At 42.7% G+C, this 27,797-nt stretch overlaps 2 protein-coding genes and 2 long non-coding RNA genes across 6 annotated transcripts in view; 1 reads left to right on the plus strand and 3 right to left on the minus strand.

Annotated features, from left to right (window-relative positions):
- Positions 1–1,025: 1,025 nt before the first annotated feature.
- On the minus strand, positions 1,026–6,107 carry LOC138830247 (uncharacterized). The gene is made up of 3 exons (XR_011372971.1): positions 6,034–6,107; positions 4,728–4,899; positions 1,026–1,127 (listed from the first exon to the last, which is right to left on the minus strand). It is a non-coding gene; the product is annotated as an uncharacterized lncRNA (long non-coding RNA).
- A 6,174-nt stretch (positions 6,108–12,281) lies between these two features.
- On the minus strand, positions 12,282–14,028 carry Rpl37a (ribosomal protein L37a). Its single transcript, XM_070017564.1, has 4 exons — positions 13,929–14,028; positions 13,477–13,605; positions 13,203–13,285; positions 12,282–12,400 (listed from the first exon to the last, which is right to left on the minus strand). Exons 1-4 carry the CDS (start codon positions 13,929–13,931, stop codon positions 12,337–12,339), a joined length of 279 nt encoding a protein of 92 aa, XP_069873665.1. The 5' UTR covers positions 13,932–14,028; the 3' UTR covers positions 12,282–12,336.
- A 6,417-nt stretch (positions 14,029–20,445) lies between these two features.
- The window catches only part of Smarcal1 (SNF2 related chromatin remodeling annealing helicase 1), a 68,063-nt gene continuing 60,711 nt past the window's right edge, over positions 20,446–27,797 (minus strand). For all 3 annotated transcript variants that reach the window (XM_070017594.1, XM_070017578.1, XM_070017586.1), the window contains 4 exons: positions 26,804–26,986; positions 25,190–25,290; positions 24,125–24,221; positions 20,446–21,122 (listed from right to left, as the gene is read on the minus strand). In XM_070017594.1, coding sequence (XP_069873695.1) covers positions 20,889–21,122; positions 24,125–24,221; positions 25,190–25,290; positions 26,804–26,986 — 615 coding nt within the window. In that variant the 3' untranslated portion in view covers positions 20,446–20,888. The remainder of the gene's footprint in view (positions 21,123–24,124; positions 24,222–25,189; positions 25,291–26,803; positions 26,987–27,797) is intronic.
- Positions 22,159–26,814, plus strand: LOC138824020 (uncharacterized). Its single transcript, XR_011370978.1, has 3 exons — positions 22,159–22,411; positions 24,972–25,194; positions 26,210–26,814. It is a non-coding gene; the product is annotated as an uncharacterized lncRNA (long non-coding RNA).

The following is a 27,797-nucleotide window of genomic DNA, read 5'->3' on the forward strand; positions in this document are numbered from 1 at the left end:
GCCTGTGAGCGCACTTCCAGAAGAGACTGGCATGTGAGCACAGGGACTGACTTGGAAGATCTGCCCTCTATATGTATGAGTACCATCCAGTGGGTTAGGGGCCCAGATAAAAGACAGAAGAAATAAAGATATTTCTTCTTCTCATGAGAGATCAGAAATAGTTCTCAAAAGAGGCTACCTGCTATGATCTGTACATTTATATCCCCTTAAAAGTCTTCTGTAACCCCCAGAGTATGGCATTTGGGAGTAGGGATTTGAGGAAGTGATTAGATCATTAGATCTGTTCCTTTACATTTTACATTTCCCCCAATTGTCCCTGTACTTAAAGCAGGAACATGTCTCTTGGAAGGGGAACACACCAACTCTCTGATTATTTCACATCAAGAGAGTTTACAGGTCCTTTGGGAGAAAAGGTTGAAAGTTAGGTGAAGAAAAAGTTAGGTGAAGAAAAGTGGGGGAGACAGAGTTTGTAGAATATGAAAAGCTGTGCAATATTTCCAGTATTGGTTCAGTGGGTTACTGAGAAGAAGGCAGGCATTTTCTGACCTTTTTCTTTGATCTGTCTCTTCCTCACGCTCCCCAGTATACTTCATTCTTATGGATCTAGCAGTACCAAGGGATGCCAGGAGCCAACATAGGGATCAAATGATCAAGGTGGGGTTCATGGAGATTTTTTATAAAGGAGTGCCTCTCTTACTATTCATCCAGGATCATTAAAGACAGTGGAATAGTCCCATAAAGCCTTGGTTCTCAAAGAAAGCCAGCATTTATCAGCATAGCTAGCTTACACACAACCTTACTTGACCTTGATCAGATGGCCTATCCCACCCTACTGTTTCCTCAGGTGCAAATTGAGCCTAAGATCTATCCTTAGAGTGAGTATTAGATGAAGATCAAATGAGACAATTTGTTTGTAAACTCTAACCCAACAAAGAGGTCATTATTCACTAATCATCTTTACTCTTAATTGGCTGTTCTACACAAAGCAGGTACCAGATTCTGCCATTAAACTATTTTATTGGAAGAGATGAAAGGAATGAAAGGTAGCACCTTTTTATTTTAAGTATCATGTTGGCATCAGAAAGAAGGCTTGATGAGATGGTCCTGAACTGAAGTCAACAGCAGTCCTGAAAGAGAAATCCCATGTTCTCTAACCTTTCTCTCAGACTCAAGGGCACTGGCCCCAACTCATAGCTAACACAAATCCCTTTTGCTCCAATGTATGTCTTTGTTCTATACACTCATCCTGTTTTCTATGAGCCCTCTTTACATGCATTAATACTATAGCTACCTTTTAAGCACTAACTCTTAAATTTGGAAAGATAGACAGATATAGATAGGTATGAATAGAGATAGAGATATATCTCTATCAATATAGATATAGATTATCTATCTATCTATCTATCATTAAGCACTTGCTTAAAATGCCAATTTTTGTGTCCTACATCTAAAGATTCTAGGTTGAAAGCCGGGCACTGGTAGCTCACCTTTAATCCTAGCTATTCAGAAGGCTGAGATCTGAGGATCACAGTTCAAAGCCAGCCTGGGCAGTAAAGTAGTGAGAATCTTATCTCCAATAAACCACTAGAAAACTGGAAGTGGCACTGTGGCTCAAGTGGTAAAGTGCTCACCTTAAGCTGAAGAGCTGAGGGACAGCGCCCATGCCCAGAGTTCAAGCCCCATCACCAATAAAAACACCCAAAAAACAAAGATTCTAGGTTGAGACTCATAAATATGCACCATAAACAAGCTCCCTGGCAGATTTATCTTTTTTTTGGACTGCATTCTGGTCTTCAAGAAAAATTCATTTGAAAACCTCTGCCCAGCTTAGTGAAGTCTCAGGGGGCACACAATAAGTCATTTAACCTCCTGGCACATCACCCATGTCCATCAGTCAGAAATGAATGCTGCTAATATGAAAGAAATATCAAGATGCTTCAACACTTATTACTTATAGGTTGTAGCTATAACATTTCATAACTTTAACCTACTATATAATTCCCACCCCTTCTTCAGAATGAAGTTCCAATAACATCATTTCCAGATAAAACTTTTCTGAAAATACTTGCCTTAGGATAAATGGCTCTCCTTGTTTCCTAGCCTCCAGATCATACCATCTATATGTTGACTTTACTGCATGTCTTCTCTGACTAGAAGGGTTTCCTCCCTTTCCTTTTGTGTTTATAGCAACTAGATCATGGATTAGCAGTGAATCAACAATGTTCATGGAATGAGCCCCAGGAGGCAAGAATCACATGGGATAGACAGAAAGCCCTTTGAGATTGGGAACAAAGGTAAACCCTCCATGACATTCTAATACAAGGTTCTGCGAATCCCCAATGAGCCACAGAATTAGGAGTTTGACCTTCAATAATTAGAAATTTTTTCTGTCCATGCTTTGTGGATATTGAGAAAATATCCACAAAAATTGAAAAATTTCAAGGAGTAATTAAAAAAGACATTCCTTTTTATGCTGTAGAAGAATTTCAGGATTTCATACTAATTTTGACATCTTGGAGCTGGTTTTTCAACACTAAGATCATCTTTGCTTATGCAGAAACCATCATATCATGTTACCTCCCTGTGAGAAAACCAGGCTTACCCCTACTGTGGAATGCGTATATGGTCATGTGGCTTTCTTTGGTCATCAAATGGGGGCAGAAGTAATCTGAGTCACTTCCTAAGGATCAGTTGTGAGTGTCATTGGATGAGATCCTGGAATAAGGACAGTAATAATAGTAGAGCCCACAGCTGACCATCAAGGACACAGAGCATAGCTAGGAGTAGAAATTTGGGAATTTTTACTGAGATATAATGGGTCTTTTCCTGGCTCATCTCCAGATGTCCACATGGCCCCATATTTTATTTATATATTTATGTATTTATTTAGTGTTAGTTCTGGGGTTTGAACTCAGGGCCTAGACACTGTCCCTGAGCTTTTTTGCTCAGGGTTAGCACTCTACCACAAGTTTTTCTTTGTACTTAACTGGAGATAAGAACAATGCAATAATTTTTTTTTTTTTAAATCACATAGTATCCAGGCACAGGTGGCTCACACCTGTAATCCTAGTTACTCAGGAGGTTGAGATCTGACGATCACAGTTTGGACAGAAAAGTGTCTGAGACTCTTATCTCCAATAAACTACTCAGAAAAAGCCAGAAGTGGCTCAAGTGGTAGATTAGCCTTGAGCACAAAAAGGCTCAGGGACAGTACCCCAGCCCTGAGTTCAAGCCCCAGGACGAGCAAAAAAATAAATAAGTAAAAATCAAATGTCAATTGATGTTCAGGGGTCAGGCTGAGCACTTTAGAAAAAATTATCTTATTTCATCTTCTTAACAATTCATTGAGGTGGCTAACTTTATTATCCTCATATCACAGACTGGGAAATAGAGGCCTAGATAGGTTAGGAAATTTACCCAAAGACACTACAAACTTTACATACTGAAAATGATCTCTAAGATATGAGAATTATTGAAGGAAGGCAAATGGTCTGACTCCAAAGGACAGCTTCTTGACCTCTGAGCCACATCAGATTGTCTCAAAGTGCTTATCTCCCTGAAATACGCTGCGACTCTTGACATTGCCACCTGGTCTCAATTGCCTCTTGAGTTCTGAAAGCAGGACCATTTTCAACACTGTCCTACTCTTGCAAAGAAAGCCATGTGTGCTGTGCTCAAATGCCTTGGAAGGCGGCCCTGGAGAATTAAAAGTGACTGACCTGGCCCATGGGGGAGGCTGGGCTACATTCCTTTCCAAAGTCACTGTCTCACTGTATAAGAAATGTGCCACCAAAGCAGAAAGCCTTCCTGTTCATGCCAGATTTTTTATAAGGGGTAGAAAATCAGTTACAAGAAGTAAGGGAGCCTGGGTGTGGGTATGATCTCAACATGTGGCCATATGCTCAGGTTCACAGTTTCTAGTCACAGGGAATTTTGCTCTTTATCCTTCTAATCCTCACAACAGGTGCCCCTCAGCCTCCTGGGAAAGGAACATGGGACCAGAGTGGCCCAGGAATGGAAATGCAGTTCCTTTCCCAGAATAGTGTTGATAAATCTCATGCAGACTCCCCCTATCTGCCCGGTGAGACCCTGAAAAAGCAGACCTTCCCACATCCTTCCAGGCTAGTTCTCCTCTTATGTTAGGCAGAAATCCAAGGTATTTTTAGAGGACATTTTCACTCTCCATGGCCCTCTCCAAGGGAGAGGGCCTTTTTCATTTCTACCTCTTGGAAATGAAAAAGGCTCAAGAGTCCAACTGACCAAAAAAAAAAAAAGAAAGACTGCTTCCCTCAGAGAACAGAAGTGTCAAACCAAAAGCCCCAGGCCCTCATTCTCAACCCTATGTCTGAAACAGCCCTGAATCCTGAATTCACCAGAGACCTCTTATAAATCTAGTCCTCATTTATAGCATGGACATATTCAGGGTTAAGGCTACAGTATCACCCAGTGGTATGACTGCGGGTAAGATATCCCACTTTCCAGAACCTCCATCTCCTCTTTAATATGTCAGAGTAGAATAAGGCCATCCTTCACCATGCCCCAGGATGTCATGTGGACTGTGATTCCAGGGGGCAACATTAGCATAGCTATCTTGCCTGACTGTTGGCAAGAATAGCCTTATTGGCTTGACTTTTCCCATCTATTCTCTCCCTAAGAAAGGCTGATTTCTCTGTAGTTTGTCCCTCTACTTTCAAGCCATATTCAAGTCTCCTCTTGCCCCCACTTACCCAAGGGTACAACCTGTGGATGGAGAAGTACACGAGGATGCCATGAGGATGCTATCCTTAGCAACTCTGACAAAAGGACATGATTGTTATTGAGGTGTGCCCGAGAACTCCACTCATCCGCCTTCTGACTTCCACTAGCAGAGTTCACAGAGATCTGGCTCCCTTTGGACAGCTTTCAGAGAGTAGAGTTGAAACATGGAAGGAACATGACTGGGACTTTTTAGAGGTCTTAGCAATATTTGAGTAACATCGTATTTTACTAAAAAAAAGAGTTCTACTGACACCATAGGTCATGAAGACTGTTATCCAGCGCCTTTATCCAGCGCCCTCTGCCCAGAGGCTTCTCCCCAGCCTTTCCTTGGCGCCACTAAATTTCACTCTCTCCCCAGTTGCCTGAAGTCCTCCCTGGGCCCCCAGCTGATCTTGGCCCTAACTCCTTGGTGCTGACTCAACAAAGAAAAGCAGACCCCTCAGGCAGCCGGACAGTGGACTAGGGCCAGAGCCTGCAGGAGTGGGCAAGAAGGCAGGCAAAGGCGGGGGAATCCATCCATCAGCTTGTCACCAAGTCTTTACTGAGCCCCCCTGAAGACTTGGTCCCATGCCGAGCTGCACAGTGGTGTCTCAGAGGAAGAAGGAAAGAAGACAGGAGCCTTTATATTGTGGCAGCTGAAGATTCAGAGCTGGAGCTCCGTGGCTTTGGGGGTCCCCGGCACAACATAGCCTTACCCACTATCCCTCACAAGAGGGGGGCACGCCTTGTAGTAGAGGCAGCCCGGGGTGCTTGGAGAGGGTCTGGAGGAGGCAGCATGGAAGTGCTTTGAAGGTAATGTTTGCAAGGCTTTAGATCTAAGATGGTGTTAGTTGTTTATAAATGATGGGAGAGGTGAAGGAATGGAAATTATGGGGAGTTTTTGGATGTTATTGGTGGTAGTGGTGTGGTTGGTGGTCGTGGGGCTTGAACTCAGGACCTGGGAGCTGTCCCTGAGCCTCTTTATGCTGAAGGCTAGAGCTCTACCACTTGAGCCATAGGACCACTTACAGTTTTTGAGTTGGAGCTAAGAGTCTTATGGGGATTTTTCTGCCTGGGCTGGCATCAAACCGCAATCCTCAGATCTCAGCCCCCTGAGTAGTTAGGATTACAGGTGTGAGCCACTAGTACCTGGTGAAATTATGGGGAGATTTTTGAACCCCAAATCCACAATGGGCTCTGCGTTGCTATTATTAGACTCATATTGCTCCCTCGGGGGGGGGGGGGAGCATCTCCTTTAAGACACTTTTTACAATGGCCTTGCCAAAATGAACTTACTGTGGAACTAGGAAGTGTCCTTTAAGTCCCATTTGTATCTGCAGAAGGGAATAAAGAACCATAAAAGATGTGGGGGGTGCCAGATAAGGATTTGGGTATGAGAAGGTAGAACTTTGGAAACTTAAAGAGTCCTCTAAGAATTGGAATCCTGACACAACTACCTACTATTTGTAGAATAGAACTTGGTGTGGCAGATTCCTTTCCTGACCTTTCTTGGCTGCATCTTATGAAGGAAGCAGCAGCATCCCTGGGCACTGGGAGGAGAGGCAAGATCCCTAGCCATTCCTCCATGGCCACTTCTGTTAAGGAAACAGAACTTTCTAGGTAAAGACAAGAGTTGGAAGAAATAAGCTCTTTGTCAGTGATCACCAGGGAAATACATCACTTTCTCATTCCTCTAAATCCATTTGACTGATCAAATTTCTCAAGGGGCTCCCCCTGCTGTCCATCTCTGCATTCTTCTTAGGTAAAATACAATGTCCTTAATATTAGTTTAGAGCACAAAATAAGTATAGGCCTCAGTTAATTGGCAGAATCCTGTGAGTACTTTGTTAAAATAATCTCTTGAAAACATTATTTCCTTTCCATTCTGTTGTTCTGACTCTTAATTTTATGTCTTCATCACAGTCTGGACTGGTCCTCCTATTGTCCAAAGCCATACCCTAGTGGTACATCCCTCAGTCCCTTAATTGTAAAAAGAAAAAACTTCTGATGTTCAAGCTAGTAAATGACAGAGATGAAGATGGATACGGTAACTTCTGAGTTCAAAGCTCATTCTTTTTCCACATTTATTAATTCCTCTCTGGATTGTGTAATCTTAAACATAACATTTAACTTCCCTAAACTTTTCCCCTTCATCTGTAAAGTGGGACAAACACATTAATCTTGTACAAAGAGAAGGGGAAAATGAAGGAGGAAAGGAGACTTGGCAATAAAACAGCACTATAAATACGAGCTATAATCTTAAAGCAGAGGGTGTTCAAGTTTAGCAGGGCTGGTGCTCAAAGTGGACAGGACATCATGACAGAAGGGGTTGATGAGGTTAGCGGAAGTCAGTCATGAAGAGTTTTGTAAAATAAAGACCCATAGTTACCCAGTACAGATTGTTGTGAAGATTAGAAATGTAGTTCAAGTCTTTAGAATACAGCCTAACTCATGACAATAGGCATATTACATATTCCTAATAAAACCTTCTGAAGAGTAATCATGACTAGAAATTAAAACAGTGAAGCATATGAGCAGAACAGCTCTGAGTTAGTGAGAGAAAAGCATAGTTGCTTGGTGGGAGAAGGAAAGTATAAAAGACTGATAAGAACATCAGGGAAGAGGAGTCACTCCTGTGGTACTGCTCCGTGATTGCAGAAACTCACACCACATACATGTATATACACTCATGTGCATATATAGCACAAAGCTCCCATTTGAGAGAAACAGCCCCCTTTCCTACTGGCTCCCATGCTTGTCAAGCCAATCCTGACAATGGAAAAACACTTTAAAGTAAAATCCTATGTATTTTAATAGTACATTACCACTTCACAAGTTTTGGTTATATGATTCATAAAAATAATTTAACTATTAACAAATGAAAATGCAAAATTAATATTCTTTTCTATCTTATGTTAGAAAATATACCTGTTTGTCTCAGCTATATATTAGTAACGTAGCTTTTGTTCCAGAAGGCCTAGAATTATTAACTCCTCATTGCTACTTTAGACAGCTTGATTATATTATGGCATTATGGGAATTTTTAAAAAGTTTACACTTACTGTAATCTTATGCATGCTTTCAAAGTTTCGTAGATGCTCTCACTTCCTTCTCCCCATGCTATGGCTTTCTTCACTTGACATTGCATCGACCTCTAGTGGTATGTATGATGTTTGCAGTCAATGAACAGAAGGAATGAACAGACAAGTCCTAATTAATAGGTTAGTTTCCCAAAGAATTTATGTAAATTCTTTAGATTCCAAAGCCAGAGTTCACTATATATTATCAAAGCTAAAGGAACTAACAACTAAACTATGATGTGTTATTAAGGTAATTTTTCAAAGACAACAAACAAAACAAATTGTGAACATAGTGATTATATGCAATAATTAACTTTGTAAGCGCCTATCAAGTTGTATACCAGTTCAGAAAACAGGTGGAATGGCAGGGGGTTAGTTTCTACATCAAGTGTATTTTTTTTTCAGTGAGTTGCATCTATTTCCTCTACCTCGAGTGTTGAAATGCTTCTTGCTATTTTGCTTTTGCGTCACATCGATACATCTATGATTTTAAAATTAACTCATTTTTTTTTGGGGGGGGGACGTTTTATTGTTTTATAACAATCCCAACCTGTTCTATCATCTTGTTCTCTGGCAAAGGGCCTTACAGATTTCACTGTTGTTTTCGCCAAGTATTTCTGTAAGTCCTTCAATTTGTACCTCAAGAACCTTCTCAGACATCAATACGTTGTTTTTTGCCAGTCCGGCTTGAACTCAGGGCCTAGACACTGTCCTTGAGCTTTTTTTGCTCAAGGCTAGCACTCAACTTGAACCAGAGCCATTTTTGGCTTTTTCTGTTTATGTGGTACTGAGGAATCAAATCCAGGGCTTCATGCATGTTAGGCAAAGCACTCTAAGCCACACCACTAAGCCACATTCCCAGACCCATCCGGTGGTTTTTTTTTTTTTTTTTTTTTTTTAATCTATGGCCTAGAAATCAGCTTGTTTCCAAAAATGTCCATATTTTTTGTGCAACAATATAAAATTTTAACTTTTGCCTTAAAAAAGCCCTCTTTTGTCAGATACTAATGTAGTACTTCAGATGAGTGCTTACATATGGTACCATTTTAGTTTTTTGGCTTTTTGTATTTGTATGACTTAGTTGTATATAATTAAGTATGTAGTGATATACATGTAAATACATGCTTAATCTACTATATTCCTGTCCTACTTGTTCCACTTCTTTCCCTCCCTCTTTTGTGGTCTAGTAATCAAACTATGACCTTGCACATGTTCAGCAAGTGCTATACCAGGTTTACTGTTAACAGCCCTCTTTCCCTCCCTCCTCCGATTGCTTTTATTTTTGCTTAGTTACATGTTTTCTAGTCTTTCAATCACCAAAGGTTACAACATATACTTGTAGTTTTATCTTCCAATACAAAAGGGCATTTTGACACTAATCATCCCTTCCCAGTCTGTTGTTGCTTTATTTTAATATTATGCCTCCAAAGTCATGGTTGCCATTACATGTCTATATTCACTTGTGCTTAGCTACAAAGGTCCCTTCTGCTTTCACTTACTTGCATGTTCCACTATGCCATATTTTTGCAAGATATGTCAAGTTACACATTCATATAGATCACAGATCTATAGGTCAATGTGATATGGAATAGGAAATACAAACCTACTGTATTCTAGCTTCTATCCTAGGTGGCTCAGTGGTAGAGTACTTGCCATGCAAGCAGAAAGCCCTGAGTTTGATTCCTCAGCACCACATAAGCAGAAAAAGCCAGAAGTGGCGCTGTGGCTCAAGTGGTAGAGCACTAGCCTTGAGCTGAAGAGCTGAGACAGGGCCCAGGCCCCTAATTCAGGCCCCCACAACAGCAAAATCAACAGATGCCTACAATCCTAGCTACTCAGGAGGCTGAGATGTAAGGACAGATATTTGAAGCCAGCCTGGGCAGCAAAGTCCATTACACTCTCATGTCCAATTAACCACCATAACCACCATAAAATCAGAAGTGGCCCTGTGGCTCAAGGCATTAGCCTTGAGCAACAAGACAATACACAGGCCCAGAGTTAAAGCCCCATGACTGACATTTAAAAAAAAAAATCAAGACAGCACTGTTCCTTTTATGGGCTATTTTTTGAATATTAAATACTAGTATAACATTCTCCAGTGAATTTTTTGGGCTTTAACTCAGGGTCTGGGTGGTCTTTTTGTTTTGTTCAAAGCTAGCACTTTACTACTTAGCCACAGCACTCCGAGTTTCCTAGTGGTTTACTGGAGATGAGTCTCAGACTTTCCTGCCTGGGCTGGCTTTGAACAGTGATCCTCAGCCTCCTGAGTAGTTAGGATTACAGGTGTGAGTCACCAGTGCCCGGCTTGTTAACTGGAATCTTACAAACTTCTTGCCCAGGCTGGCTTTGAACCAAGTCCCTAAGTTTTCAGTCTCCTGAGTAACTACAGGATTACTGGCCTAAACCAATGAGACTGGCCTCGGTGCAATTTCTTAGGTTATGTAGTTTACAGGGATCTGTGAATCTGCAGCTTGGTATCTTACATTGGTTTTGGTAAATTATAAGCCATTATTTTCCCATGTATTAAAACTCTTCACCATAGTTTGCCTCTCATACTTGTTCTTTCCCATTGCTTTTGTCTGTTTCCTTTTTTCTATTTTACTTGATTCTCTTGAGCCAGACCTAATCTGTTGTTAAGATCCATCCATATTTTTTTTTAAGTAGGAGGAATAAGAACTAGGGTTCTATACCACAGTACAATGACTCATTTACATTTATGTACTTAATTTTAAAAAAGGCTGACTCCCAGCACAAAAACCTAGGTCTATGAAAATAAAATTATCCCAATCCAATAATGTAGAATATGTGCAGCAAAATATCATTGTGCCCTATAAAGAGTATTTTTAAAGATTTTTAAGCTAAGTAAGAGTTGTTGCCTTTATAATGAAATTCTTAGTAGTATCTTTCATTTCCTTCTTATATTAAGCTGCTATTTTTAATTCCATGCCAGGCAACTCCATTGTTTACTCTGAAAACTTAGTAGCTCACCATTTCTATGCTTTTAAATTGAACTGCCTGAACTGCCTCCATATATGTTTAGCTATTTAGATGACAGAAATGGTACATAAATTATTGATTTGAACTTTTTCCTTTTTTCAGAAAGGACTAATACTTGCTTTTTACAGGCTGCTAGAACACTGAAGATTCTAGATGAACTAAAAACCCAATCACTGAATAAGATTATTTGAACTCTTCTTTAGTCTCAAGAACATTTACTTCTTGTTCACTCCTAGGGAATGGGAGCTTTACTCTATATTCACAAAGTATCCAGAGAATATTAAGAGGCAGAAGTCCTTCCTTTCCCCTGCCCTCTTCCCTTTTCTTTTTGAAATACTCTACTCCTTTGAGCCACCACACCACTTGATTTTCTGCTGATTTATTGAAGTTTCAAGACTTTCTTGCCAGAGCTTGCTTTGAACAACTGGTTTCAGCCTCCTGAGTAGCTAGGTGTGAGCCACTGGAACCCAGCTCTCCTTATTCTTCTATTCCTCTCCCCTCCTCCTCTCTACTCCCTTCATTTTTTGACACATGATCTCACAATACAGCCTAGGCTGGTCTCAAATTAGCTATCCTACTGCCTCAACATCCCTACTTACTGAGATTAATGAGACTAAAATAGACAAAATAGTCAAGATTTCAATTTAATCAGCCAAGGTGCCACAGATAATATGGTATGTATACACCACAGAAAATTACTCGGCTACAAAAAATTGAAGCCAGCTGGATATCAATGGCCATTGCCTGTAACGCTACTCACAAGAATGAGATCTGAGGATGGTGCATTAAAGCCAGCTAGCTCAAGCAGCAAAGTCCACGAGACTCCTATCTCCAATTAACCACCAAAAAGCCAGAAGTACAGCTGTGGCAGTAGCCTTGAGAAAACAACAAAAAAGCTCAGGAATAGCACCCAGAGCAAGAATTCAAGCCTCAGATCCTGAAAAAAGTCATTTTCAGGAAAATGGACAAAATTGGACACCATATTGACTTAAGCTCAAAAGACACAAGAAAAGTACAGCAAAAAGCTGAAAGTGGAGCTATGTCAAGTGGTATAGTGCTAGCCTTGAACAAAAATGTCTCATTGACAGAGAGCTCGAATTCAAGCCCCAGACTACAAAATAAATTCTTAAGAAGCTCATGGACAGTGTCCAGGCCTGAGTCCCAAACCCCAGGACTGGCAAAAAAAAAAAAAAAGCACAATCTGCCTCAGAAAAGTGGAATCATTAGAATACTTCCTAAGACATACAACACCCACCCATAAGGCTTACCTTTTCTTACACTTTATCAGCAGACTAGAAGAGACTGGATCAAGGCAACTGACCCACCACCAAAAACTTTTCCAATCAAACCAGGAAGACTTCAACTTCCAAATCTTACCAGGGCCAGGTTGTGCCCATCAGAAAAATCCAACAATTCACTACAAATTAGTATAGTTAAATACAAATAATTACAAAAAATATAACACTGTTATATAAATTAACCCATTTATTGTAGGGTAGGGATATCTCAGATGGTAGAGCTTTTACTGGTCTTTTAATTCCTTCAGTCTTCTAATGGCAGACTTGACTGTGACGGCAGAAGTGGTGCTGTTAAGAAAAAGGCAGTTTCCAACATAATTAGTTAAAGTAACAAGAAGACCTACATTGTAACATTACAATTCTAAGTCTGAATTTCCACTCTAGCAATACTATACCACAGTTAATCAATGGAAGGGGTAACACTGATCAGGATGCACTGTACTCAGAACCTTACTTCTGCTAACAGTCTGACCTATTCTTAAGGGCATGGACAGATCAGAAGAAACTAAATTACCAAGATCATACAGTGAGTTACTAAGGTGTCAGAGAGATTTAAATGTCAGAAGATGCAGCTCAATGGCAGAATGATTGCTTAGACCCTGGGTACAATCCCCAGAACCCTAAGAAAAAGCTTCACTATTCAAGGGACACCTTAAAAAAAATATCAAGCAAACCACCTCATATGGATGTATACAAATGCTCGTTCACTGTTTAGAACAGAGCACCCTTGTTCTGATTTTACCTTAAGGTGCTTTTATGTATATCTTACATATCTCCAAAATTTACATTGTTAAATCAGCTTAAACTTTAATTCTTCAATTTTGATTCTCAGTCTAGGAATATGTAGCCAGTGGTCAAATGCTTGCTTTGCATGCTACACAGTACTAAACCCCCAAGATGGAGGTGTAGAGGATTCTTCCAACTTTTGCTTCAGTAGCTATTTCTGAGTAGACAGAAAGTAAACAGTAACACTGAAGAATTTGGGGAAACATCCAAAGCATCTTTACCTTCCTCATCTAATATGAAATTATAGATGGAATTACAGACAATGTCTGGTCCACAAATAGCTCTAAGCACCACAAAGACTCACTTGTAGGTCCAGGCACCACCAGCCACTGTCTTCATGCAGGAACCACAGTGCCAGATGCCCACTGCTCGCCTCTTCATCTTTGTCTACAAAAGAAGTAATTTTCAGCACAAATAACAAAAACCTTTTCTTAGCTTTTGAGAGCACAAGAAAACCAACTTTTGAACACAATGGACCAAATACTTATTTACGCACAACTGCAAGTTTTGCAAGGACGCCCACCTCAGCTGGAATGAACTTCTGCCCCAACCATCAGACAGCTCTGACCCCACCTTACCTTGCCACAGAAGGAGCAGGTGTACTTGGCGTGCTGGCTGATTTCAATTTTTTTCACCATCTTCCGGAGTGAGGCACCATAGCGGGTGCCGTATTTACCGACGATGCCGACCTTCTTGGTGCGTTTGGCCTGTTTATACGGAGGAATGGGAGTAACAATATTGAGTCGGCCCTTGCATCTCCCCCTCACCTCCGGAGGGACCTCATTTTCCCTACGTGCAGCAATACCGGCGTCCCAAGCCTCCCGACGCCCTGACACAGGCCGGTTCGGAGGAGCTAGGCCCCACCAAGCCGCCCCCGTCCCTGGAATGAAGCCTATAAACGCGAAGGGGACACGGACGCCGGGGTGGAATGCAAGACAAGAAGATGGATGGAGGACGGTGTAGACGAAAAACACTGAGAGGACGGATGCGGATGGATAGAGATTTATGTCACAGAACAACCAACGCTCACCATACTGCCGTAACTCAGGTCCAGGCCCAGAGAGGAAGGGCCGTCCCGCGCAGGCGCGGTTTTAGGCAGGAGACCGGAAGTGGTGAAACGACCTCGCTAGGAACTCAGCTCTATCGCCTGGAGGTTTTCCTGCAGTTTACTCCCCCTGGAGGCCGGTTTGCATATTACAATGATTTCCTCCAGGCTGTCCACAAGGAAACAAACAGTATTAAGTCACTTTGCTTACTAGATGCTTGGCTTAGCGAAGTCCTTAAACCTTTAGCCCACTGCCGAATCGCATTGCTTTCTCCACTATATTATATAAAATTGTTAGGCTCTATGCCTGACTGCTGACCATCGTGGTGACAAAAACCCAAGACAGCTCTCAGAACAAGTTGTTGCAATGCTGGGCCATGTTCACATTCAGTCACGTTTATGAGTGATGCAGTTTCACTGATCAGAGTTCCGAAAGAATGAATGAAAGAATGGATATGAAAAGAGCCTGAAGTTTCCTAAAGTCTGAGTTTAAAGTTGGGTGGGATTAACTGTTCCTGTAGAGTATCACCGTTTAGCTCCTCCCTGGGACTCTCCAGTATCGTTTTTGTTTGTTTGAGGGTGGGGGGTTGTTTTGTTTGTTTGTTTTTGGTATTTTTGGCTTGAGGTTTTTTTGTCTTGGTCCTTGGGCTTGACTTCTGGGCCTGGGCTCTGTCCTTGAACTTATTTTGAGTGTTCTACCACTTGACTCACATCTCCACTTCTTGGTTTTCTGGTGGTTAACTGGAGATAAGAATTTCACAGACTTTCCTGCCCATGCTGGCTTTGAACAGTGCCATCTTCAGATCCTACACCTCCTGCATAGTTTAGGATTACAGGCATGAGCCACCAGTGACCAATGGTCTTTACTTTTTTGTTGTTGTTGTTGGTACTGGGTCTGGGCACTGTCCCACAGCTCATCAGCTCAAGGCAAACACTCTACCACTTGAGCCAAAGCACCACTTCCAGTTTTCTTTCTTTCTTTTTTTTTTTTTTTTGCGGGGGCGGGGGAGGGGGGGAGGGTCCGGTCGTGGGGCCTGAACTCTGGGCCTGGGCACTGTTCCTCAGCTCTTCAGCTCAAGGCTAGCGCTCTACCACTTGAGCCACAGAGCCACTTCTGGCTTTTTTCTTTTTGCTTATGTGGTGCTGAGGATCAAACCTAGGGCCTCATGCATGCAAGGCAAGCGCTCTACCAGTGAGCCACCTTCCCAGCCCCCACTTCCAGTTTTCTAAGTGGTTTATTGAAGATAAAAGTCTCACGGACTTTTCTGCCTCGGCTGGCTTTGAACCTCGATCCTCAGTTCTCAGCCTCCTGAGTAGCTAGGATTACAGGTGTGAACTAGGTGTGAACTAGTAGCTAGGATTACAGGCTCTTTACTTTTGATGGCCTGCTCCAGCCTCTTGAGAACCTACTCTCTGGACGCTTCCTGAGGTGTCAGGCTCAAAGCTTCAAAAAAACAGCAACGTGCTCTGTAACCACAATCATAATATTAGCTATCTTCCCACCCGAGGTCCACAAAGGGAGTGGAATGTACTTAAGGTGTGTCAGTCCATGGCTGGCTCTGCCTTCAGATCACCTCTTCCTCCTAAGGATAGAAGAATGGCTTGAGCCAAGGTAGTAATCCCTTTTTTCTAGAAGGAAAAGGTTCTTGAGGATGATGTCAGAAGTTCTCCATTAAAATGATGCCTGTTTGCTGAGTGTCCGTGGCTCACACTTGTAATCCTAGCTACTTAGGAGGCTGAGATCTAAGGATGGCTATTCAAAGCCAGATGGGTCAGGAAAGTCTGTGAGACTCTTATCTCCAATTAATCACCAGAACGGCAGAAGTGGAGCTGTGGCCCAAAGTGATAGAGTGCTAGTCTTGAGCAAAAAAGCTCTCAGGGACAGCTTCCAGGCCCTGAGTTCAAAACCCCATGACTACCACCACCACCACCACCAAAAAAAAAAAAATACCTGTCCCCAGGAACTATACATTAAGACAAAATGTAGTCATATTGATTTAAACAAATGGGATTGGTCAATGAAGTGTTGAGAAACTGGTGGTGGTCTTCATGTTCCAATCTGGGACTCTTAAGCCAAGCAGGAGTGATGCTGAGCTGTCTCAGGTTGGTTGAGCAGATACAGTGGCCTCGTGTGGGGCAGCCAACACTGAGCTAACGTGAGCCCTTTGCTCTCTACAGCCTAATTCTGATGACATTTAGAAAATGTACTGCCTATCTGTGCATACTCTCCTGTCTCTGGCTTTTAGGGAAAGGGGGTGGGGCAGTGTATGAAGAAGAATGTGACAGAGAGCAGCTGAAAATGAGCCACTTCATAATGGGAGGAAATTGCTCATGTTCAGAGCAATTTTATCAAAACGGAACAATTCTCCCTAAATAGCAAGCCTGAGGATGTACAAATAGCACTGTCATAAAATCAGCTCTAAGTGACTTCAGAAAATTGTCTCTCTCATAAAGTCTCAATCGGTCTTATCTGTGGGGCAGTAAATCTCCTCCCCCATTAGAGGACCATCAGGGTGGAGGACATTCACAGTGATGCATCCCATAAAAGTCACGGTAAAAATCTCTTTTGAGTCATCAGTGCTATTCAGGAGCTCTCAAAGTTTGCTTTTCATCTGTGGAAAAATAAATAAGTTAAAAGTCACCCCCAAAAAGAGTTCCAGCTGTGAAGGCAACCAGTTCTCATGTGGAACACATTACTCTTGGAAGAAATCATGGGCACAAGCGTGGTTCCCAATTGTATAATGCTGAAGACACAAAGGGTTTAACCTGCTGATCTTCACAGAAGTACCTGGTAACCACAGACAAAATCCAGTCCTCCACAATGTTCCAGAGCCATAGGCTCAGGAAGAGGAGCCTCAGTAAGAGGAGGCCTAGACATTGAGAATCAGGGTGTCTGAAGTGGATTCAGGAGTATATGTTCTTTCCTTCCTCCCTCATTTCCCCTCATTTTCTTCCTCCCTCATTTCCTTCCTCATTTCCCTGATTTCTTTTAAAAATCAGTATTGTTGCTGTTAATGGGGATTTCCAAGGGCATTTTACATGGGCAGTGCACCCAGTAGGAGACAATATGAAACAATATTCAAACATTCAGAACAGGCCATTTCCAGTATGAAAGTGTGATAACAGTTTTTATAAGAACAAATTCTGGATATTGGGAATAAATTATCAATGGTCAGGTGCTGCTGGCTCACACCTATAATTCTAGCTACTCAGGTGGCTGAGATTTGAGAATCCCAGTTTGAAGCTAGCCTGGGAAGACAATCCAAAAGATTATTATCTCCAGTTAACCAACTAAAAGCCAGACGTGGAGGTGTGGCTCAAGTGGCTGAGTGCCAGCCTTGAGCAAAAAAGCTAAGCAAGAGCATGAAGCCCTGAGTCCAAGCCCAGTGCCAGCACACACATGTAAATTACTAGTGTCTCCAACCCAAAGTCTTTTTCCCCCATCTTTTTTTGTGTGTGCACTGGTCTTACGGCTTTGAACGCGGGGTCTCTGAGTCACACCTCTACTTCTGGCTTCTTTTTTTATGCTTATTTGGAGATCTGAATGTCATGAACTTTCCTGTCTAGGTAATCCTAGCTACTGTCATCCTCTCTACTCAGGAGACTGAGATCAGAGGATTACAATTCAAAGAGTTCAGGAACAGCAGCCAGTCCCTGTGTTCAAGCCCCTTGAGTTGAAACTCAGTTGGATGGAAATTGAAGAGGGAAATGTGGGCAGACAATGTTGTAAAATACAATGGCTTGGGGGGTGGAAAGGAATGGGAGAGGTCAGGGAGGGAAGGGATAGTAGGAGAAAAACAAAGGAGGGGTAACAATGCTGGACAAGAAATGTACTCATTACCTTACTGATATAACTGTAACTTCTCTGTACAGCATCTTTACAAGAAAATAAAAATTTAAAAAATACAATGGCTGTATAATCCTAGAAGACTGACTCACAGGCTCTCACTGTTTTGTGCTAAGATTAGATATTCGTTTTCTTCACTGAGACCCCATAAAGAAACATAAAGCCAAGACAAAGGCCAAGTGTGCAAGACTACTCCATCAACCCCCTTTAAAACTCTTCCCACATTCGTAATCCTAAACTTAGTGGGAAATGAGAAGATGGGGATAAACCTAAGATGACACTTATTTCTTCAAAAAGCATCAAAGGTGCAGGAGGACAAGGATGTACAGACAAAACTAAGACCAAGATGGCCCTAAGAAATACAATTTCTCTCTCCACTGATCGAAGAAAAAAGGTTCATCTGAAGCCAAGGAGGAAAAAGACATGAGAATTCTCGAACAACAGGATTAAGGCAAATGGGAGCTCTTATTTCCTTGTGAAGGTGTCTTGGAATAGCACTAGAGGTAGAAATCAACTATCATCCAGGAAAGGGAAGGCATATAAAAAGCAGGCCAGAGAGAGATCATAAGGTACAATTGAAGCCAGACCTGGTGGTACATACCCTTGAACACGGCACTCAGAAACCTGTGATAGGAGGACGTCGGCTCAAGCCCAGCATGGACTATAGTGAATTCTTAGACCATCATGGCTACACAGTGAGATCCTGTCTTCAACCAACAAATGGGAATGGATGAGGTCCTGCTTTTCTTCATTCCCAGTGGCAATTCCTGAAATATGGTTCTGTAGGGTGGTGAGTTAGAAAAAAATGGAGAAGAAAGGGTTACTATTGAAATCCATTTTTTTAAACCTAAAGATATTCACTTTCTATTTAAATAGGACACTAGTGGTCTCCTAAGCATATCCCTGGAGTAAAGAGGAAGTATAGGAAATGAGATTTTTCACAGAAAAGCTGCACCAAAGTCTGTCAGGTCAGGGCAGGTAGATGAGTCTCTGGAGATGTATATGAGTCCTGGGTGAGGGCTCATTATTGTTCTTTTTGTCGGGGGCTTGAACTCAGGGTTTGGGTGCTGTCCCTAAGCTCTTTTTGCTCAAGGCTAGTGCTCTACCACTTTGATTCACAGTGCCACTTCCAGTTTTTCTGGTGGTTAATTGAATATAAATCTCATGGCCTGTTCCTCCTGCTCCCCCCTCCTCCCACCCTTCCTCTCTCCCTCCCTCTCTCTCCCTCTCCCTCTCTCTCAGTTATGGGGCCTGAACTCTGGGCCTGGGCACTGTCTTTCTGCTCTTAGCTCAAGGCTAGCACTCTACCACTTGAGCCACAGCGCCACTTCCAGCTTTTTCTGCTGATGTGGTGCTGAGGAATCGAACCTAGGGCCTCATGCATGCAAAGCAAGCACTCTACCACTGAGCCACCTTCCCAGCCCATCCTGCTCTGTTTACAAATTGATGTGAAGTAGTTCTCTCTTGTGAAATTGTTCTGTCTTATAAAGTTATAATCAAATCATCTCATACCTCTGCTCAAAACCATTCAGTGGTTGGGTGTGGTGGCACAGAAGTGTACTCCCAGACAGAGACAGGAGGATGGCAAGTTGGAGACCAGTCTGGGCTACCTAGTGAGTCTCAAGAAATCAAACCAAACCTGAACACACCCTTTGTTGTTGTTGGGTTTTTTTTGGCAGTTGTGGGGCTTGAACTCTGGGCGTGGGCACTGTCCCTGAGCTCTTCAGCTCAAGGCAAGAACTCTACCACTTGAGCCATAGTGCCACTTTCAGTTTTCTGAGTAGTTTACTGGCGATAAGAGTCTTGCTGGAGCTGGCTTTAAACCACAATCCTCAGATCTCAGTCTCCTGAATAGCTAGGATTACAGGCATGAGCCACCAGCTTGGACATCTGTTGATTTATTCATACTCAAAACTAAATCCAGATTCTTTTTTTTTTTTTTGTCTGAAACCAGGACTCAAACTCAGTATCTGATGCTTTTGCTGGCAGACAACCTACCACCTGAGCCATGCCTCTAACTCAGTCCAGAATCTTCACCTTGACCTGTGAGCTCTTCAGCTCTTTTGATCTAATATAATTACCTTTTATTCTCCATCAACATCATGACATTCTACTGAGGGAACACAAGAGACATCAATCAAATGTGGCACTTAAACACTTGAAGCATGGCTAGTTCAAACTAAAATGCTGTGTATACATGCACTGGGGTCTCAAAAGACTTAGATCAAATTATAAATTCCTCATTAAAAATTTTTTTTAAAAAGCTGGGCATGAACTTCAGAAGTACAGCCCTTGCCCAGCATATGTAAAGCGTGCTGAGTTTGATTCCCAGCATCTCTCTCTATCTTCTCTCTCTCTCTCACACACACACACAGAGTTTATGTTGAAATGTTAGGTTTTGAATATATTGGGTTCAATGTTTTATGGTTTTTTTTTTTCTTTTTAAAATGTTCTTTTAGAAAAGTGAAAATCACACATGTGGCTTGCGTTACACTGCCATTCCATGATGTTACTCATGTTACTCTAAGGAGCTGAGAGACTATGGGAGATGTGCCATACCAATCCACACCTGCTTCTATTGACAGTGGGCTATGAATAGTTCTCACATGTAAAACAGTAATTGGTGACACATGAAAATTTTTTAAAAAATTCAAATTTTAGTGTTCATTTACAGAACTTTATTGGAAAAGAGGACTTACAAAGTGTTGCTTCTTCTGTCAAATAAACCCCACAAAAGCATATTTTTCTTTTGTACAATGAGTTATTATCAGTACTTAGGCACTATCTGGCACAAATTAGGTGCTCTATACATATAGTCATTAAATTCTTAAGATGTAGGTATTGGAGGTTGTGTAGGGAGCACTTCATTATTTAAAGAATGTGAATTACCAAAATTATAAACCACTCTCCTTTTCTAAGGTTAATTAAGCCCCCAAGCAAGTCCCCACTTAGGAACATGAGAATGGAAATGCTGGTATACCACTGGGCTTGAGGACGGACCCAGATACTGCTGCATGACAAAAGGAACAGGCATTATAATCAAAGTTTCTTATTTTCTTTGAATATTAATTGCCCCTCCTTTTTTCCCCTGCATCCTCTTAGAAAGGAGAAGTAAAGCTGTCCCAGTTATCGAAAAATTCAAATTTCCCTTTCTTTGGTGAACTGGCTGCCAATGTGTTTTCATCCAGAGTATCTCCCAGAGAACCACTTCCAGAGGTTGTTGAAGTACTTCCTGGGTCAAAGGACTCTGCTGTCTCCAGGAGCTCTAAGTCACTTCCATCTTCCTCAAATGACTTCTGGAATAAGTCATAGATTGTCTGCTGCTTCGGGTCCTTCATTGGAAAAAGGAAAGAAAAAGTAAGAACCCAGGCTCTATCACTGACCTTTCTCCATTGTATCCTGCAAGAGAGTTCCAAGGGGACAGACAGTACATTTTATGCCATCTGGAGCTACATGGTAATGAACCAACCATCTCAGTAAATGATTTACCAATACAGCAGCCTCTCTCTCTTAGTGCCTGACATCTTTTCTGCTGCTCACTGGGTTAGGAGTAAAAAGGATGGTTGTGACAATAACAAAGGAGCTGTTCCTCCACTATAATTTATGTTGGAGATATTTTCTCCCTTCCTTTCCAAATCAGTATTTCAGTGTTGAAATCGCTGTAGGATCTCACTTCCTCCTAACCCACCTATCCCTGTGGATACCTATCCCTGTGTCTGTTAATGTTCAAGCTCCAGATGACTCCAGAGTCAAAGAGACTCTTATTTCCAATAAACCACTCAGAAAACAGGAAGTGGCGCTGTGGCTCAAATGGTAGAGTGCTCGCCTTGAGCTGAAGAGTTGAGGGACAGCACCCAGGCCCAGAGTTCAAGCCCCACAAACAACAACAACAACAAAAAGTCTCATGGACTTTCCGGGCTGGTTTTGAACTGCGATTCTGAGTAGCTAGGATTACAGGTGTGAGCCACTAGTGCCCAGCTTGGATAACAGCACTTTAACATAGATACATTCATGACTGAATCATATCACAGCAGGATACAACAGTAGGCAGTAGCAGACTACTGCCAGTAGGAATACCTATTAATTTGCATGTGATTAAGGTACTGGCAATTCTACTGCAAACCTGGAGCATGCATAATTAATTGGAAGAATATTCCAAGATCAGATTAATATTTCATTTCCCCTCTCAGAAGGAAGGCTATCTTACTGAAATATAACCTCTTTTGCTTTTGTCTCCCGTATAGGAGGTAACATTTTCTTTTCCCTAGCTGGTAATGAAAATTTCAGCCCTATCTTAATAAAAATAAGCTGATACCTTTTTAATCAAAATAAACACTGATAGCCCTTTTTATCTCTGTGCTCAAGGGAACAAGATTATGAGGACGAGAGACGTGGAGTCACATGGCCAATTGTCTTTCTGCCTTCCAACAATCTTCCAACAACACCCTGTAGACAAGAGTAACCGGAGATTTACAGCCTTTAGGGTCCATTGGAGCTACAATGGGAGGGCCTTGAGAAGGAGCTGCTATTTTCAGTGAAGGATAAGTGGTTATGGTGCTCCCGTACTTTGGATCTGGATTTACTGCACCTTTCTTTACACTAAACACCAACTACTTAACACGTAAGGGTGTTTTAATTCATTCATTTAACAGAGAGGAAGAATGTTTTAAGGTGTAATCTGGGTATGTTTGTAATACTAGTAAGCTTCATTTGCATTATTTTGCACTTGTATTTTAGGTAAGATTTCTTAGCTAATTCAGAGTAACTGAGAGAAGGCCAAAATGAGAAAATGAGTTCAAATGGGAACTGTTCTTTTCCAATAGCACAGGGCAACCTAGATTTCACTGACATACAAAATCATCATTCTGCTGAATTAGCTTTCAAAAGCTTAAAAATAACATTGTTTTAACATTGGCTTAGTAACTGCTTTTGTCTAAAAGGATAATTTACAGTTGATATTTAAAAATATGATGAGTCTTACTGCCAATAATAAGAAAAAAAGGATTTCTTTGTTAAGTCAATATTCAAACTCCATTTTATCTTTATTATTGTTATTGTTGCTATTATTATTATTGTTGCCAATCCAGGAGCTTGAACTCAGGGCCTGGGTGCTATCCCTGAGCTTCTTTTACTCAAGGCTAGCACTCTACCACTTGAGCCACAGAAGTACTTCTAGCTTTTTCTGAGTAGTTAGTGGTGGTTGCTTATTTCTCTCTCTCTTTTTTTTTTTTTTTGTTGGTTGTGGGACTTGAACTCTGGGCTTGAGTGCTGTCCCTGCGCTCTTCAGCTCAAGGCAAGCACTCTATCACTTGAGCCACAGTGCCACTTCCTTTTTCTGAATAGTTAGCTGGAAATAGTCACAGGAACTTTCCTGCCCAGGCTGGCTTTGAACCATGATCCTCAGATCTCAGCCTCCTGAGTAGCTAGGATTAAAGGCATGAGCCAGAAGTACTCGGCTCAGGCTCTTAATAAAATCCATCCATTTAACTCAAATTCCAGTATTCAGCAATTGCAGAGAAAGGAGAAGGTTCCTTAGTTCCCTGTTGACTATACTGCTACAAAGCTGCCTTCCTGTCTGAGGTTCAGACTCGCCCAACTCCTTGACCATCTGGGCTGGTCTCTGAGCCTCCTGCTCCATGGTATCCCACTTAAATGGTGGCACAAGAGGCCATGGTAGCCACTGGATCAGCATGTAGCCAAGCAAGGCGGGCTCCCTCTGGGCCCCTCTGACAAAGCCTATCTGGTCATGGGATGATGTCTTCTGGCCTGTCACAGCCCTTTAGAATGAGGGCTGATGCCATAGACATGATGGCATGGGTTTCACATACCCCTGTGACTTTGCATTGTGTCTCAGTTTACCCCATTACAAAATGGGAATAAAATTAAATGACAGAAGGGAAGCTGCTCTTTGAGGTAGCGTCTTCTCTGTTCTGTGCTGGAGACAGTTCTATAGTAGTCCTGCTATGATTGGTGTTGCTATTGGTTGTTTTTTTGTTTTGGGTTTTTTTGGTGACAATTCAACAATTGCCTTGAATTTTTCCATTTCTGGCGGGCTGAGGGAAAGCAGCATTTGGAAGCCTTGGTTTCTTCTGGGGCATGTGAGAAGCATTAAGAGTCAATGCTTCCTCATAAAGGGCTGTACAATGGGCTGACTTGAGCATGACTGCAGGTTCTTTTTCTTTTTCTTTTTCTAACTCCAGGGCCAGATGAAGCCCCAGGGCCAGAGACAGCCCAAGCAGTGAATCACACCTTGCGTCCCTAGGTCTCAAGGGCTTGGCTGACAGTTTGATGCCTTGCCTCCACTCCAGAAATAGGCAGTCAGGGCTGGCTTTACCTTGTAGAAGTAATCAGTGGCTTCTGTCACTTCTGAGAAATTGGTCTCGGAAAGGCCAGCTTCTCCTAGAACTTTAATCTTCTCTTGAATCAAGGGCCTGTCAGGGAAAAATGAACTGTAGTGAACGTAATTTTCTAGAAGTAGCAGCTGATTAGAATGAAGCCATCCTGCTCTTCCTTAGGGGACGGCGAGGTGGTAAGTGGTTCCCATCTTTGCATCTTACAAGGCTTCGGGATCTACCCTGAAATATGTGCCCCTCTCAGTTGTAACCAACCTCCACCTTAGGACTCATCAGAACTGGTTCAATATTCTTCCTAATTGAAGATGTTCAGGAAATAAACATGGCCTCACTATAGGAATTTTGTGAGCCTGATGGTGCTATGAGCTGTGCAATGAACCAGCCCACTGAACAGAGAGAGAAGTGAGTGGTCCATGTGCACTGCAGACGTCATACACCTTGGTCATTAAGGCTGGACAAAGGGTTTAGTGGACACTAAGGAGATAACTCAGAGACTTAAGATCAGGAACAAAGAAATGGGACTGGGAAAGAGTACTGGGGGCTTGTTTTTTTTTTTTTTGCTTAGTTGACAGACACAAAACATTGGGGCTGAACACGTGATCTCAGCCCTACTAATAGAACACTGCATGGTCCAGGGTGAGCCTGTCTTTGCATCCAGCAGCAGCAGATGTAGATGACAGATGCAGCGTTCATCCCACACATCATAAAAGAGAAAAGGGATGCTTATCCTAACAACTGTCTTCATGGCTGGGAACAGAGTGATTTACAAACTAAACCATCTACATTGTTACAACCAGTTCCTATTGTGCTCTTCTCCTTCTTGAGCAGGTGGGAGAGCAGCTACCTCCCCTTGGTCCCACAGGATCTTCTCCTGCACCTTGCAAGTCCCCAAAGAATGCCAGTGTCACAGCTCCAACATAGTCATGCTGTGGTGCCATGACTAATGGGTTTCTGGAGGTCTCAGCACAAGTGGAAGCACTTCCGGAGCTCAGAAAACAGTGTCCACCCTCGGTCAACTCCACATCCAGCTGTCCAGCTAGGCATACCAAAGGTAGTCATCCGCTGTGCCTTTTGCAACCAGGTAGTGAATGCCCACGGAGCTTGTCTGTCCAATGCGGTGCACTCGGTCCTCGGCCTGGATCAGCACCTGTGTGCCCAGGGATCAAGACAGCTAGGGAGAGGGCCTGAAGCAGCCTTTCCTCCCCTCACCACCCCCCACCCCAAGCCTAATCACAGCATGTAGCCTCTGGTCTCTCAGCTGTACTTCAGCCCTTCCTCCTCACAGCATTTCACTATCTCTCAGACGTGACATTTAAGGACAGTCAAACCTTGGTGGGGGACCTGGAATCGGAAAGGACCCTGTGGAGGTGCTGGGTGCTGCAGTGAAAAATGTGCAGGCTCCACCATCAGGCTGTTGCTGAGAGGAAATTAGGGTAACCTGGCATATCTCCATCACTTTCTCTCCCCATCCCCTACTTTGTCAGTTGTAGGGCTTGAACTCAGGGCCTGAGCACTGTCCCTAGCTTTCAGGCTCAAGACTAGCACTCTATCACTTTGAGCCACAGCTCCACTTCCAGTTTTCTTGTGGTTAGTTGGTGATAAGAGTCTCATAGACTTTCTTGCCTGGGCTGGCTTCAAACCATGATCCTCAGATCTCAGTCTCCTGAGTAGCTAGGATTACACATATGAGCCAACAGCACCCAGTTCCATCTCTTTTTATCTCTTCCTTTTCTTTTCTTTTCCTTCTTTTTTTCTATATGCTAAGCAAGCACTCTACCACTGCTTGATATCCTTTCTCGGACTCCAACACTTCTTATTTTTTGCAGTGTTGAGAATTAAACCCATGGTTTAGCACATGCTAAGTATGTACTTTATCACTGAGCCATACTCCCAGTCCACATTTCCATTTCTTGTCTCTAGGATAGTCAATGTTATCTTCTAAAGAACCAGAAAGATAACATCCAGGAAAGAGGCCATATATGGCTAGAGGTGGGGTGGTATTTTCATATGGTATATACCGCATAATAAGTAACTAAAATCAAGAGAACTGTTTCTTTTCTTGACAGCTGTGACCTTGAAGTCCACCTATTGTTAAAGCACTCATTGAAGTCTGGCCAGTAGAAGCCACATATCAAGAGCATCAGAGGGAAATAACTCATTTTCTGAAGTTTAAGAAGAAAATTTTATGAGTTCAAACAAATGCCCTACAGCTGTGTGACAGCCTTCATTCTGGCTGTGATCAGTAAGGGAGGTGGTTCATGACATCCAGGGAACACTGAGCACGGTCATTCTGTGTGAGGACCCCTTGGCTGAGCAGCTCACAGAGATGGCTAATAAAAAGGAGCACTGGCTGGAACCCAGTAGGCTGCAACCCAACGCTGTTGCATGCGCCCCTAAAGGTTCAACTCTGCTGTGCCGGCTGACTACCTCAGCTCTCTGTTCCCAGTCTCCTCATAGAGATGACATCTAGGGCTCCGATTTTACCACTGATAATGTGGAGCCACCAATCCTGCAGAATACCATGAAGACCTAAGAAGCAGTACTTGAAAGGAGTGAAAAGTGTTAATGAAACTCGACTGGGGAAAGCTTGCAGACCCATCTCCCTTACTCCCCCAGAAACAAGCATGCCCAGGGAGATTCTAGTCCTCTGTGCCCCTTACCCCTGGGTTCCAAAAGAGCTCGGCAAACACCACTAGGTCAGCTGAGGAGAAAGTGAGGCCCATGTTGGCGGCAGTGATGGACAGCACTGCCACTGAGTGTCCCTCAGACAGCTGGAACCGCTGGCACAGCTCTTCTCGGTTGGCTGAGGGTGTGGAGCCATCGATGCGGATGTGCTGTACGTGCTGCAGGGACAGGGGAAACTCAGGCCGGCTACAATGCTGTGGTGCCAGAGGCTGAAGAGCAAGCTCAGCAGGGTCCCAGAGACTGTCTGGCCCTCTGCTCTTAAACACAATTGCATACTCACATACCACCTTAAAAAATAACTCAGAGATCCTTTGTACACAGCGCTCAGGTTTCCTGGAACAGTATGACATCAATCTGGACTGACTTTGATACAACCTCCTGACCGTCAGATTTCTCTTCCTGAATGCATGGGTGCTCTACACATTTTTATTACTCAAGTAAACTTTTCATGTACTCATCTCCACAGTCAAGGATCCTTCTGTAATTCTTTCTCCTCAGTCCTTAACCTCTGCCACTAACTGGTTCTGCATTTCTAAAATGTTTCATTTCCTGCAAAGGTGATCATGCAATGTGTAATTTGGGGGGGGGGGGAAGAAGGGGAAGGACTTTTTTTGGTCAGTATTATTTTTTTTTTTGGGGGGTCCGGTCATGGGGCCTGAACTCTGGGCCTGGGCGCTGTCCCTCAGCTCTTCAGCTCAAGGCTAGCACTCTACCACTTGAGCCACAGCGCCACTTCCGGCTTTTTTCTTTTTGCTTATGTGGTGCTGAGGAATCGAACCCAGGGCCTCATGCATACAAAGCAAGCACTCTACCACTGAGCCACCTTCCCAGCTTGGTCAGTATTATTTTGTGGGGATTCACAGAGCCATTGAGTAAATCAGTGATCTCTTTGTTATCAAGGATGAGAATCCACTTATGTGTATGTACATAATTTAATGTCTTATCTACTGAAGGACATCTGAGCTGATA

Source organism: Dipodomys merriami, unplaced genomic scaffold (genome assembly GCF_024711535.1).
Source record: "Dipodomys merriami isolate MVZ:Mamm:240054 unplaced genomic scaffold, mDipMer1.0.p SCAF_1, whole genome shotgun sequence".
Taxonomy (NCBI): domain Eukaryota; kingdom Metazoa; phylum Chordata; class Mammalia; order Rodentia; family Heteromyidae; genus Dipodomys; species Dipodomys merriami.